This window comes from Moschus berezovskii, chromosome 3, assembly GCF_049115385.1.
Source record: "Moschus berezovskii isolate FMDL1 chromosome 3, NW_MosBer_1.0, whole genome shotgun sequence".
NCBI lineage: Eukaryota > Metazoa > Chordata > Mammalia > Artiodactyla > Moschidae > Moschus > Moschus berezovskii.
This window is the reverse complement of record NC_142462.1, coordinates 56,787,653-56,800,588: the sequence shown is the minus strand read 5'-3', so window position 1 is coordinate 56,800,588 and position 12,936 is coordinate 56,787,653. Positions and strand designations below refer to the sequence as shown.

Genomic DNA, 12,936 nt, shown 5'->3' with positions numbered 1-12,936 from the left:
CTTCAAATAGTAACTTTCAATCTACACTAAGAATCTACTTATCCTACTTTTAGAAAAAAAGGAAGCAATTTAAAATATAGTGGACTGTGTTATCAGAATAATTATTATTGTTGTCATTTTTATAGACATTTGTTTTCGTTTCCAGTCCATGAGAGATGACATTCTTGTATTAAGCAGTAGGCCCAGCCGAATGATGCACATCAGAATCCTCAGCTGTCCTGGGTATTTTACAGGAAAAATGATAAAATAAGGAGGCCTGTGGGAAGTCAGGGTCTATCCTGTTTTTCAGAGAATAAACTCTAGGATGATTTGTGATTTTCAATTTTTTTTTTCTTTTTTCAAAGATAATTTATAACCTAATGAATCCTATTTAAAAACATTGATAGAAAATTTCGTGGCAGTCCAGTAGTTAGGACTCCACACTTGCAATGCAGGGGGCACAGATTCAATCCCTAGTCAGGGAACTAAGATCTCACAGTCACATGGTGCGGCCAAAGGAAAAAAATACTGATAAGAGTTTACAGACTGCTGAGAATTTAAATTGCATTTACATACAAATCACAGAAGATCCAAGATTTGGTGCCTTTTTTCTTAAAAGTCATTACAGCTACTGCCTACTTATACTAGTAAACCCCTACATTGTGGAACTAATAATGTACTAGTTTCTACCAGGTGCTTTCCTCTAAACTGTTCCATTTAGTCTTCATATCTACCTAGCAAGGAGAATGTTTCACTCCCATTTTACTGATGAGAAAACTGAGGCTCTGAAAAGTTAAGCAGGTGGCTTAAAAACTTCCCTGGACTGGGATTCAAATTTAGGTTTGTGGAATTTTCTGCCATTTACAGAAATCATGGTAGTTTAGGAAAGCTATGTATATAGAAAGTTTCAATGTTTACCGTTTCTAAAATGGAATCTTGAACCTCTTGAGATTTCACCTGGTTCTGAAGATGGAGGACAGCATCATGGACAGTCATAAAAAATATGTCCTTCCTGATGTTATCATTAAAGAAACCACATTTCTCCAGCTTTTCTATTACATGATCTTCAAAAGAAAGAGATAATGTTGAGTCAGTCTCTAGGAAAAGATATTTTTATAACATCAACCAATGCTAAGTTTTGGAACCTCCTCCTTTTACATCTTTTTTTTTTTTTTTCCTCATTTCCAGAATGTGATCCTGCTCTGTCAGTTTCTTTTCCAATAGCACATGAAATGGTGACGCCATTACTGGTTGTGGTATTAATAGATGGTCTTTTTTCCCAGCCATATCTCTTTTTCCAGGGAACCCATTCTCCTGCTGCTGTGAGTCTGGCTGGTAACAGTTCACAGCTGTACCCTTCTCTGAAGAACATTCTTTGGCCAACGGGGACTGTCTCACCTGAAGAAGGCCTAAGAGGTTTTACCCCCTCCCTTGGGTGACCCGTAGCCACAGCTGGACTGATCGGGAGGTAAAAGGGACAGCCCCCTTGCCTCAAGAAAACCATCTGGTGCTCTTCTTGAGGTATTCTCCCTGTGAAACCAAGCTAAGTAGATTCTGAAGCCATCTCTTTGTCTTCTCCTCCTGCCCTATCCTGCTCCCCCCAGTCCTTGATGAATTTTCCAGTGTACTGCCTTAATAAATCATTTGTGCGAGAATCCTTATTTCAGGCTCTGCTCCTAGAGAACTCAGTCTAACCACTACTATTCCTATACACTACTTGTACATTGACAGACACAGATTCGTGCCCTGAAATTTCCTCTAGTCCTCAGGGATGTGAGTCATTTCCAGCTCTGCTCTCCCCAGGACAGTTTTTTCCCCATTGATCCTTCACTGCTAAGAGGACATAGGTTTCCAGGTATTACCAGCTCTATGACACAAATTGGAAGTAATCTTTCTAGATTCAAAAAGACCTTCAGAATAATTGTTTAATGGGTAGAGTTTCTGTTTGTGGCAATGGTATTTTTGAAAATAGTTAGTTGTAGTGATCTTTGGGACACACAAATCTTTTTGAATTAGTGTTTTTGTTTTTTTTCCAGATATATACTGAGGAGTATAATTGTTGGATCCAGTGGTACTTCTATTTTCATTTTTTTGAGAAACCTCCAAATTGTTTTCCACAGTGGTGTTACCAATTTACATTCCCACCAGCAATGTACCAGGGTGCCCTTTTTCTCTACATCCATACCAACATTTTTTTTTTTTAAGGACAGAGGTGGGGTTTGTTTTTATTATAAAAGAAAAAAAAATAGTAACTCCTCAGGAATCTTAACAAAGGAAGGGAATATTTCCCTCAGAGAACAGACACCAAGATACAAAATTACAACTGTTTGGACTCCAGACTTGTCCCAGCTCCTCCAGAGCAGAGATGGGGAGGAGACAGCCGAAGCAAACAAGCAATTCTGTAAAACAAAGACTTAGAAACCCTACGAATATGATTAAAATCTAAAATTCTGTTTTGCTTTAAAAAAAAAAACTTTTTTTTTTTTTTAAATCATACCAACATTTTTAACTGTAGACTTTATAATGACAGAAATTCTGACAGGTATGAAATGATATCTGATTGTTGTTTTGATTTGCATTTCTCTAACAATTAACATTATTGAGCATCTTTTCATGTGCCTGTTAGCCATCTGTATGTTTTCTTTAGAAAAATGCCTGTTCAGGTCTTCTGCTCACTTTTTTGATTGGGTTGTTTGGTTTTTTAATATTGAGTTGTATGAGCTGTCTGTATTTTTTCCAAATATTTTTTATTGAAGTATAGTTGATTTACAATGTTGTGTTAATTTCTGCTGTACAACAAAGTGATTCAGTTTATATATATATATATATCACAGAATATTGAATATAGTTCCCTGTGCTATACAATAAGACCTTATTGTTTATCCATTCTATACATAGCAGTTTGCATATGCTAACCCCAATTCCCAACCCATTTCTTCCCCACCCCTCATTCCCTTGGCAACCACAAGTCTGTTCTCTATGTCTATAAATCTGTTCTGTTTTGTAGATAGTTTCATTTGTGTCATATTTTAGATTCTGTACAAGTTATATCATATAGTACTTCTCTTTCTATGACTTACTCAATTAGTAGGATAATCTCTAAGTCCATCCATGTTGCTGCAAATAGCATTATTTCATTCTTTTTATAGCTGCATAGTATTCCATTATATTTATGTATTAATACCACATCTTCTTTATCCATTCATCTGTTGGACATTTAGGTTGCTTCCGTGTCTTAGCTATTGTGAATAGTGCTGCTATGAACACAGAGCTGCACATATGTTTTGAATTATAGTTTTGCCCAAGAGTGGGATTGGTGAATCATATGGCAACTCTGTTTTTAGTTTTCTGAGGAACCTCCATTCTGTTTTCCATAGTGGTTGCACCAACTTACATTCCCACCAACAGTCTAGGAGCATTCCCTTTTCTCTACAGCCTTTCCAGCATTTGTTCTTTGTAGCTGTCTATATGTTTTGGGTATTAACTCCTTGTCAATCACATAATTTGCAAGTATTTTCTCCCACTCAGAAAGTTGTCTTTTCATTTTGTTGATGGTTTCCTTTGCTACACAAAAACTTTCAGGTTTAATTAGGTCTTGTTTTATTTACAATAGCATGGAAACAATCTAAGTGCCCGTCAACAGATGATTAGATTAAAAGATGTGGCATAAATGAAATGGAATATTATTCAGCTATAAAAAAGAATGAAATTCTGCCACTTGTGGTAATGTGGATGGACCTAAGGAATATTATGTTTAGTGAAATAAGTCAGACAGAGAATGACACGCTTTATGATATCACTTATATGTGGAGTCTTAAAAAAATACAAATGAATGTGTATGCAAAACAGAAACAGATCCACAGATATAGAAAACAAACTTATGGGACTTCCCTGGTAGTCCAGTGGTTAGGACTTCACCTTCCAATGCAGGGGGTTCAGGTTCAATTCCTGGTCAGGGAGCTAAGATCCCAAATGCTTCATGGCCAAAAAACCAGAACAGAAAACAACCGAAGCAATAATGTAACAAATTAATGAAGACTTTTAAAAATGGTCCACATCAAAAAAAAATTAAAAACCTTAAAAAAAAAAGCAAGAAAACAAACTCCTGGTCACCAAAAGGGAGGTAGAAGGACAAATTAGGTGGACAAGACTAATTGATACAAACTACTAAGTATAAAATGGATAATCAACAAGGAAATCCTGTATAGCACATGGGGATTATAGCCATTATCTTATAATAACCTATAATGAGTTATAATCTGAAAAAATACTAAATCACTATGCTATATACCTGGAACTAATATAATATTATAAACCAACTAAACTTCAATAAAAAAAAACAGTAACAACAGCAACAAAAAATGTTCAGTAAATATAAAATATACACTGGATCTCAAAGATGTAAACAGAAGCAAATAGTGCAAAATATCTCAGTAATAAATGTTATACTGACCAAGAAAAAAAGGAAAGAAAGCAAGAAAGGATAGTTGTGATTAATTGCACAACACGGTAAATGTACTTAATGCCACTGAATTAGCTGTATTCTTGACTAAAAGCGCAAGTCTTATATCTCTTTTACCACAATGAAAATAGTTTTTGGAAAAAAAAGCCTTTGGACATTATGTACTCACATTCCAAGGTAGGAGAAAAGGCTTAAAGAAAAGTCTTATAGATAGATATGCATATATGCAATTACCTTGAAGTGATGCAAAGTACACATTTACATCAATTCTTTGGAATTCTTTGACAATCTAAAAATTTAAAAAGGAGAATTTGTAACAATGAGTAACTTTACCTGCCTATAACTCAGTAGCATTCAACTGCTTGCTCAGGAGAAACTTTGAACATTTTCATGGTGAATCAGGAGTCTGAAGAAAGCTCATTGTTGGAAATTGGAAAACCACCGAAGTTTCAACATACAGTGATGATGCTTAGGATGAAAAGACCATGTCTCAAGAGGTGGCAACATCCAGTGCTCAATAGCCCAGCACTGGATAGCACACAAGAGCTTCATAAATATTTGTGGAAGGAAGGAAAGAAGGATAAAGGAGGCTTCCTAATGCAACCTCTGCTGGTTGGCGAGAAGAGTATGAGTTTATGTCTCTGAGTGGAAGAGATATGGCTGTGGATATGCAGCCACCAGACACCAGGTGTAAACACTGACCCAAAAACCAGGGCCTCTGTATTTTGACTGCAGCAGTGTCAGTATAGTGTTTGTGCTCTTACACTATAGTTTTGCAAGATGTTACCACTGAAAGAAACTGGGTAAGTGGTTCTGAGGATCTCTCTGTATTATTTCTTATAGTTTTATGGGGATCTACAGTTATGTCAAAATAAAATGTTTAATTAAAAGAATTAAGACGGAAGACCAATGGACAAAACAAAAGACCCATGGACAATAATAAAACAGAGCCTACATTTTCTGGAGAAAAAATATCAAGACCTCTATGCGAGTATAAAGTTTGGAGTTTTCAAAATTGTCACTTTAGCATTTGAAAGCAACAAGAAGCCCCAGCTAAGTTAAACCTCAGTTGAGGGTAGTTCGATATTATTACATAAACCTTATTGTCAGTGACTTGAACCTGCCTGCTTTTCTCCCCAATCCTCTTGATCCCTACATGAGGCTTCACTTAAACTTGATACTCCTGGTCAAGTTGACATCCAGTTAGTCTGTTTTGAGAACTTAATACAATTGTTATTTAAAAGATTATTTAACATTTGCCTTGCCCCCTAGATCGCTTAGTCCCAGGAGGGTAGGAACTATGGCTACTTCATAATTATTAATAGTTTCTGGTCCCCAGCCAAGTGCTTGGCACATCTGAGGCACTGCACATCTATTTGTTAAAGGAATCACTAAACTTGAGCTTGCATACCTGCTTTCTGATAAGAACGTTTCTGTCCCACATTCTCTTCATTCAACTCTGACTGCCTAGATGTCTGGCCTACTTCCTGCAGATCTAACCCTGATAATGCCTGGCTTTTCCAGCCCTACTGTGTTTCTCATTCTGCTGCTGTTCACATAACAGATAAAAACATAATACTTAAATGTTGCCCATTTTTCTTTTCATATTCCATGTCATATATATTCTCAGGAAAAGAAAACATAACAAACGGTAATACACGCTGACAGGTGACCATGTCCCAGACATTCTTCATTCTTCTCATTTAATCCTCATAACAAGCCTATGAAGGAGGTACCATCACTATCCCCACATTCAGATGGAGAAACTGAGGTACAGACAGATTAAGCGATTTGCCCACAGTCACACCACTAATAAGTGGTAGAGCCAGGATTCAAGCCCAGGGAGTCCAGCTCTGCAACCCATGCTTTAATAATACATTCCATTGCAAAAGCATTCCCCTAGAAAAATTACAGGACCCATGCAATCAGTTACCCTTCTGCAAGACCAGGAAACCCACATCGTTTTACTATTACCAAAGCTCCAAATCTGTAATTCAAAACGCCAGAGCCTTACCACACGCAATGATCTCACTCCAACAACATCCAAGAAAGAGACGGCTCCACAGTCAAGTACGAGGCTATGGATTGGCACTTTGGGAACATTCACTTTGATTGGAAGCTCAGAGTTCCAATCCACTTGGATCTCTATTTCCTTGGTTGGGATATCAGGTTCTTCTGGATTTTCAATGTCTTCATCAGGCTCAAAAGCATTATTTGATGAACCAGCACCACTTATAATGCCATTCTAAACAAAGAAAGCATTGCCAACTTAATTACCAATTAGCTGGGATGTCTTTCAACAATTAATCTAAAATGACTTAACAGTCCTACAAACTGTTCCTTGGTAAGCAAAACATCAAGAGGATGAACTCTGAGGGAATAAGATTTACCTCAGCCCAAATTTTGATGTTCTCTAGGAAGAAAAATGGAAGAGCAGTGGAGCCAGGAAATGCTTGATTTCTGGAAGATGGTGGAACTTAGGCAAGAGATATATTGGCAGGAAAGTCTGAATAAAAGGTAATACCATAGCTCTAAAAGTCTGTGAACCTATAACTGTCTTCTATTGTGAATAATTTTCTTGTATTGAATTAGCACTTGTTTTGTTCCTTTCAGTAAAAATAAGGTTTATTTCATGAAAGAGGAAGATAAATCACACCCTGTGTTTCCAAGGAGCTCTGTTGATGTCATTTTATTCTTTCCCAGTCTCTCTTGCCTAAAAGAACAACTCAGCTGTTCTCTAACATACATGTGTCATCTGCCGTACACATCTGGGTACCAAAGAGGGTACATTTAATTTTAGACAATCTAACTGCTTTAATGTCATCTGAGAAATGAGAGAATTTCAGAGGGAGAGTGGAAAGGATGACGTTGCCTTACCTTTGTTGCTCTTAATTGCCCTTTCTTGATGAGCTTTTGTATTTTTCTTAGTGCTTTCAGCCTCTTATTATATACTCTAATGGCATCAAATCCAACCTTTGGAAATAAATGTTATGTTAGTTAGAACATTTGGTTTCTAATGCTCATTAATGTCTGTTTTGATCTGGAAAGGCTATTTCTCAAGCAGTATTACTCCCTTCTATATCCTGCCAAAAAAGAAATTCTGAGGTCTGATGGAGGTCTCCACTACCAGGCCATCCTAACCCACCCACCCACCCAGAGACTCAGGGAAAGTGAAAGTGGAGTCACTCAGTCGTGTCCGATTCTTTGGGACCCCATGGACTGTAGCCTACCAGGCTCCTCTGTCCATGGGATTTTCCAGGCAAGAGTACTGGAGTGGGTTGCCATTTCCTTCTCCAGAGACTCAGGAAAGGTGGTAGAATATTGAAGACTCTAAGACTGTTAAAAAAAAAAACAAACACAGCAAAAAATAACCTTTTTAGCTTTAAGTCTTAAATTCCCTTAACATAACAAAGCCCTCTTGTTGCAAAATTTAGGAACATTCCTTTGAACCTTAGGAAAACACTGATCTAGAGACAAATTCCACCTTCAAAGCATAGCATAGAATTCAAGACCAGAATTCCCTGCTTATATAACCCACTTATACTTTTTACCCTTTATTCCAACTGCCTCTCACCCCTTATCCAATATACATTCCCACATTTTCCTCTCAGCTCACATAGTTCCCAAACCCCTGCATTAATCTCCTTCCTTCTGCCCAACTGCCATGCAAAGCCTGGTCAGTCCACCTGACATGGATTGCTCCCTTCCATGAAATCTTAACACTTACTATCTACACTTATTATTTGGAACTTACTCAGAATCTGCCTGGAAACATCTCTTGTGGTTTTGTCCAGCACAATTATTGCTACCTGAATTTTAACATATGTGTTATTATTGGTTTTTTCCTGTTCCCAAATATTAATAGATTAAAAGTTATTTGAGGGCAAGGGTGTTATAATTATTAATGCCCTGTACAAAGGGAACAGGGCATAGGGCAAATAAATACCTGTAAAATGAATGAAGTCTCAAAGGTGGTTAGAAACCAAATTTCTAGGGATAAAATACTTACTGTGGACTTGATACATTTTTTTAAACCATCGACGTTGCCATAAAAAATAGGACTAGAAAATCTCAGAATCTTCACACCTTCAAGTTCTTCAATCTAGCATTTAAAAAAAAAATTGAGTTTAAATCATTTAAATATTCAATTAAGCTGTTGGCTATTCAGCTAGGAGCTGAGTTAGAATTGTTCCAAGGAGCTAGGTCGCGGCACTCAACTTTCCTTGAATAGGGCCTAGATCGCACTTGGGAGAAAGAGTTACATAAATTCCTGAACTTCCACAGTCACAGAGAAGGTCAGAATAGAAACGGTCTTCGAAAGCAATTACTCAGCCCTCTAATTTCCAGATGAACAAACTGAGACTCCAAAACACAGATACTGTATATCCCTGTAATCCCACTCCTGGGCATGGATCCAGAGAAAAACATGATCCAAAAAGAAACATGCACCCCAATATTCATTGCAGTACTGTTTACAACAGTCAAGATATGGAAGCAACCTAATTGTCCATCGACAGAGAACGTCCATTGACAAAGAAGATGTAGCACATATATACAATGAAATATTACTCAGGCATAAAAAGATTGAGATAATGCCATTTGTAGCAACATGGATGGACTTAGAGAGTGTTATATTGAGTGAAGTCAGTCAGTCAGAGAAGGAGAAATATCCTATGACATCCCTTATATGTGGAATCTAAAAAGAAATTATACAAATGAACTTACAAAACAGAAACAGACTCACAGACTTTGAGAATGAGCTTATGGTTGTTGGTTTGGGGGAAGAATGCAGGCGGTAGGGATCGTTAGGGAGTTTGGGACGGGCATGTACACACTGCTATATTTTAAATGGATAACCAGAATTCCATAGCACATGGAACTCTGCTCAATGTTACATGGCAGCCTGGACAGAAGAGGTGTTTGGGGGAGAATATATACACATATATGTATGGCTGAGTCTCTTTGCCATTCACCTGAATCTATCACAACATTGTTTGTCAATCGGCTATATCCCAATACAAAATAAAAAGTTAAGAAAAAAAGAAACTGAGGCTCCAAATCGTTATATGAATTGGATATATTTTCATATGACTCAAGTTCATATGACTGGCCTTCTCCCAATCTCCCCCAACTATTTTAAAATAGTGAGGGGGGAAGAAAGGAGCAAAATCTAAGGGACTTGCAGGAACTGAAGCCTATTACGTCATTTGCTTGTTCTTACCCTGACACACGGTGGCCAGACAAAAAGTGAACCTAACAGAATCATGGACCTTTCTACCCTTTAGGAATCATAGCAATTTTCATCCAGCCCCTTCAGATGAGAAAACTGAGGCGCCGAGAGGCTGACTGACTTGGACAAGGTCTCCACAAGTTAGAGCCTAGAACTCAGAACCCCCAGCTCACCAGGGGTTCCCTGCCTCAGAGCATCGTAGAATCATTTCTAGCTCTTGACAGCACCTGGCTCAACACAACCGCCAAAGATTGTGAAAATAAATGAAGTAGCAGCTACTGAAATTTTAGATTCAGTATCTAATATCTAAAAAAAATTTTTTCTTTGCTTTTAAAAACTATTTGTTGCTAAAATTCATGTTTTCTTTATTTTGTTGTTTCTTTCTTTACTTTCTTTCATGGTAGGTCTACTCCCCACCATGAGAAATTTTTAGATTGAGATAAAACTGGTATATAACACTATACTAGTTCTGTATATGCAACATAATAATTCAACATCCATATACACCACAAAATGATCACCACAATAAATACCCTCTTCGCCCCCTTCATCCATTTCACCAAACCTCCAACCCCCTTCCCCTCTGGTAATCACCAATCTGTCCTTTGTATCTGTGACTTTTGTTTCATTTTGTTTTCATTTATTTGTGTTGTTTTTTAGAATCTACACCTCTAATGGTATTTGTCTTTCTCTGTCTTATTTCACTTTTCATAATAACCTTAAGATCCCTCCTGCTGCTGCTGCTGCTGCTAAGTCATGTCAGTTGTGTCCGACTCTGTATGACCCCATAGACGGCAGCCCACAAGGCTCCCGTCCGTGGGATTCTCCAGGCAAGAATACTGGAGTGGGTTGCCATTTCCTTCTCCAGTGCATGAAAATGAAAAGTGAAAGTGAAGTCGCTCAGTCGTGTCCGACTCTTTGCGACCCCATGGATTGCAGCCTATCAGGTTCCTCCGTCCATGGGATTTCCCAGGCAAGAGCACTGGAGTGGGTTGCCATTGCCTTCTCCAAGATCCATCCATGTGGTTACAAATGGTAAGATTTTCTTTTTATCACTGATTAGTGATCATGTGTGTGCGTGTGCCCATGTACGTGTGCATGCTCATTTCTTTATCCATTCATCTGTCAGTGGACGCTTAAGTTATTTTCATATCTTGGCTAGTGTAAATAATGCTGCAGTGATCACAGGAGTGCATACATCTTTCTGAGTGTTTTCATTTCCTTCACATAAGTAGCAAGAACTGGAATAGGTGATAGTTCTATTTTTAATGTTTTAAGGAACCTCCACATTGTTTTCCCTAATGCCTACACCAATTTATATTCCCACCAACAGTGTGTGAGGGTTCCGACTTCTCCATACTCTTTCTGACACTTCTTATTTCTTGTTTTTTGTTAATAGCCATTCTGACAGGTGTGAAGGAAAATCTCATTGTGGCTTTGATTTGCATTTCTCTGATAATTAGTGATACTGAACATTTTTTCCTGTGCCTGTTGGCCATCAGTGTATCTTCTTTGGGAAAATGTCTTATTAGAGCCTCTGCCTATTTTTAACTGAATTCTTTGGGGTTTTTTGCTATTGAGTTGTTTGAGTTCTGGGTATATTTTGGATATTAACCCATTATAAGATACATAATTTGCAGTTATTTCCTTCTATTCAGATGGTTGCCTTTTCCTTCTGTTGATAGTTTCCTTTGCGCACCAAAGCTATTTAGTTTGATGTAGTCCCACTTTTGCTGCCTTTGCTTTTGGATTCAGATCCAAAAATTTAGCACCAAGACTGATGTCTTAGAGCTAACTTCCCTTGTTTTTCTTCTAGTTTTATGGTTTCAGGTCTTATATTCAAGTCTTTAATCCATTTTGAGTTCATTTTTGTATGTTATACAAGATAGTGGTCCAGTTTCATTCTTTTGCATATGGCTGTTCAGTATCTCTAACATCACTGACTTCTGCTTTATTGACTATGCCAAAGCCTTTGACTGTGTGGACCACAACAAACTCTGGAAAATTCTGAAAGAGGTGGGAATACCAGACCACCTGACCTGCCTCCTGAGAAATCTGTATGCAGGTCAGGAAGCAACAGTTAGAACTGGACATGGAACAACAGACTGGTTCCGAATAGGGAAAGGAGTACGTCAAGGCTGTATATTGTCACCCTGCTTATTTAACTTATATGCAGAGTACATCATGAGAAACGCTGGATGAAGCACAAGCTGGAATCAAGATCACCAGGAGAAATATCAATAACCTCAGATATGCAGATGACACCACCCTTATGGCAGAAAGCAAAGAAGAACTAAAGAGCCTCTTGATGAAAGTGAAAAAGGAGAGTGAAAACTTGGCTTGAGGCTCAACATTCAGAAAACTAAGATCATGGTATCCAGTTCCATCACTTCATGGCAAATAGATGGGGAAATAGTGGAAACAGTGGCAGACTTTATTTTGGGGGCCTCCAAAATCACTGCAGATGGTGACTGCAGCCATGAAATGAAAAGGCGCTTACTCCTTGGAAGGAAAGTTATGACCAACCTAGACAGCATATTAAAAGGCAGAGACATTACTTTGCCAACAAAGGTCTGTCTAGTCAAAGCTATGGTTTTTGCAGTAGTCATGTATGGATGTGAGAGCTGGACTATAAAGAAAGCTGAGCGCCAAAGAATTGATGCTTTTGAACTGTCTTCTTGGAGAAGACTCTTGAGGGTCCCTTGGACTGCAAGGAGATCCAACCAGTCCATCCTAAAGGAAATCAGTCCTGAATGTTCATCAGAAGGACTGATGCTGAAGCTAAAACTCCAATACTTTGGCCACCTGATGAAAAGAGCTGACTCATTGGAAAAGACCCTGATGCTGGGAAAGATTGAAGGCAGGACAAGAAGGGGACGACAGAGGATGAGACGACTGGATGGCATCACCGACTCAATGGACATGAGTTTGAGTAAACTCCAGGAGTTGGTGATGGACAGGGAGGCCTGGTGAGCTGCAGTCCATGGGGTCACAAAGAGTCGGACATGACTGAGCAACTGAGCTGACTCAATTGAATATCACTGATTGAAGAGACTATCTTTTTTCCATTGTATATTCTTGTTATAAGCTGTCTATGTATATGTGAATTTATTTCTGGGCTCTCTATTATATTCCATTGATCTATATGTATTTTGATGCTAATACCATACTGTTTTGACTATAATAAATTTGGAGCAGAAAGGGGAAATATTTATATGATCTGAAGAGAAACCAGAGTATTTGATAATAGCTTTGTAGCAGAGCT

At 38.1% G+C, this 12,936-nt stretch overlaps 1 protein-coding gene across 2 annotated transcripts in view; it reads right to left on the bottom strand.

The window, feature by feature from the left end:
• Positions 1-12,936, bottom strand: part of SLC26A4 (solute carrier family 26 member 4) — a 58,155-nt gene that overhangs the window by 4,887 nt on the left and 40,332 nt on the right. For both annotated transcript variants that reach the window (XM_055420777.2, XM_055420776.2), the window contains 5 exons: positions 8,451-8,543; positions 7,319-7,414; positions 6,456-6,686; positions 4,676-4,730; positions 898-1,043 (listed from right to left, as the gene is read on the bottom strand). In XM_055420777.2, coding sequence (XP_055276752.1) covers positions 898-1,043; positions 4,676-4,730; positions 6,456-6,686; positions 7,319-7,414; positions 8,451-8,543 — 621 coding nt within the window. The remainder of the gene's footprint in view (positions 1-897; positions 1,044-4,675; positions 4,731-6,455; positions 6,687-7,318; positions 7,415-8,450; positions 8,544-12,936) is intronic.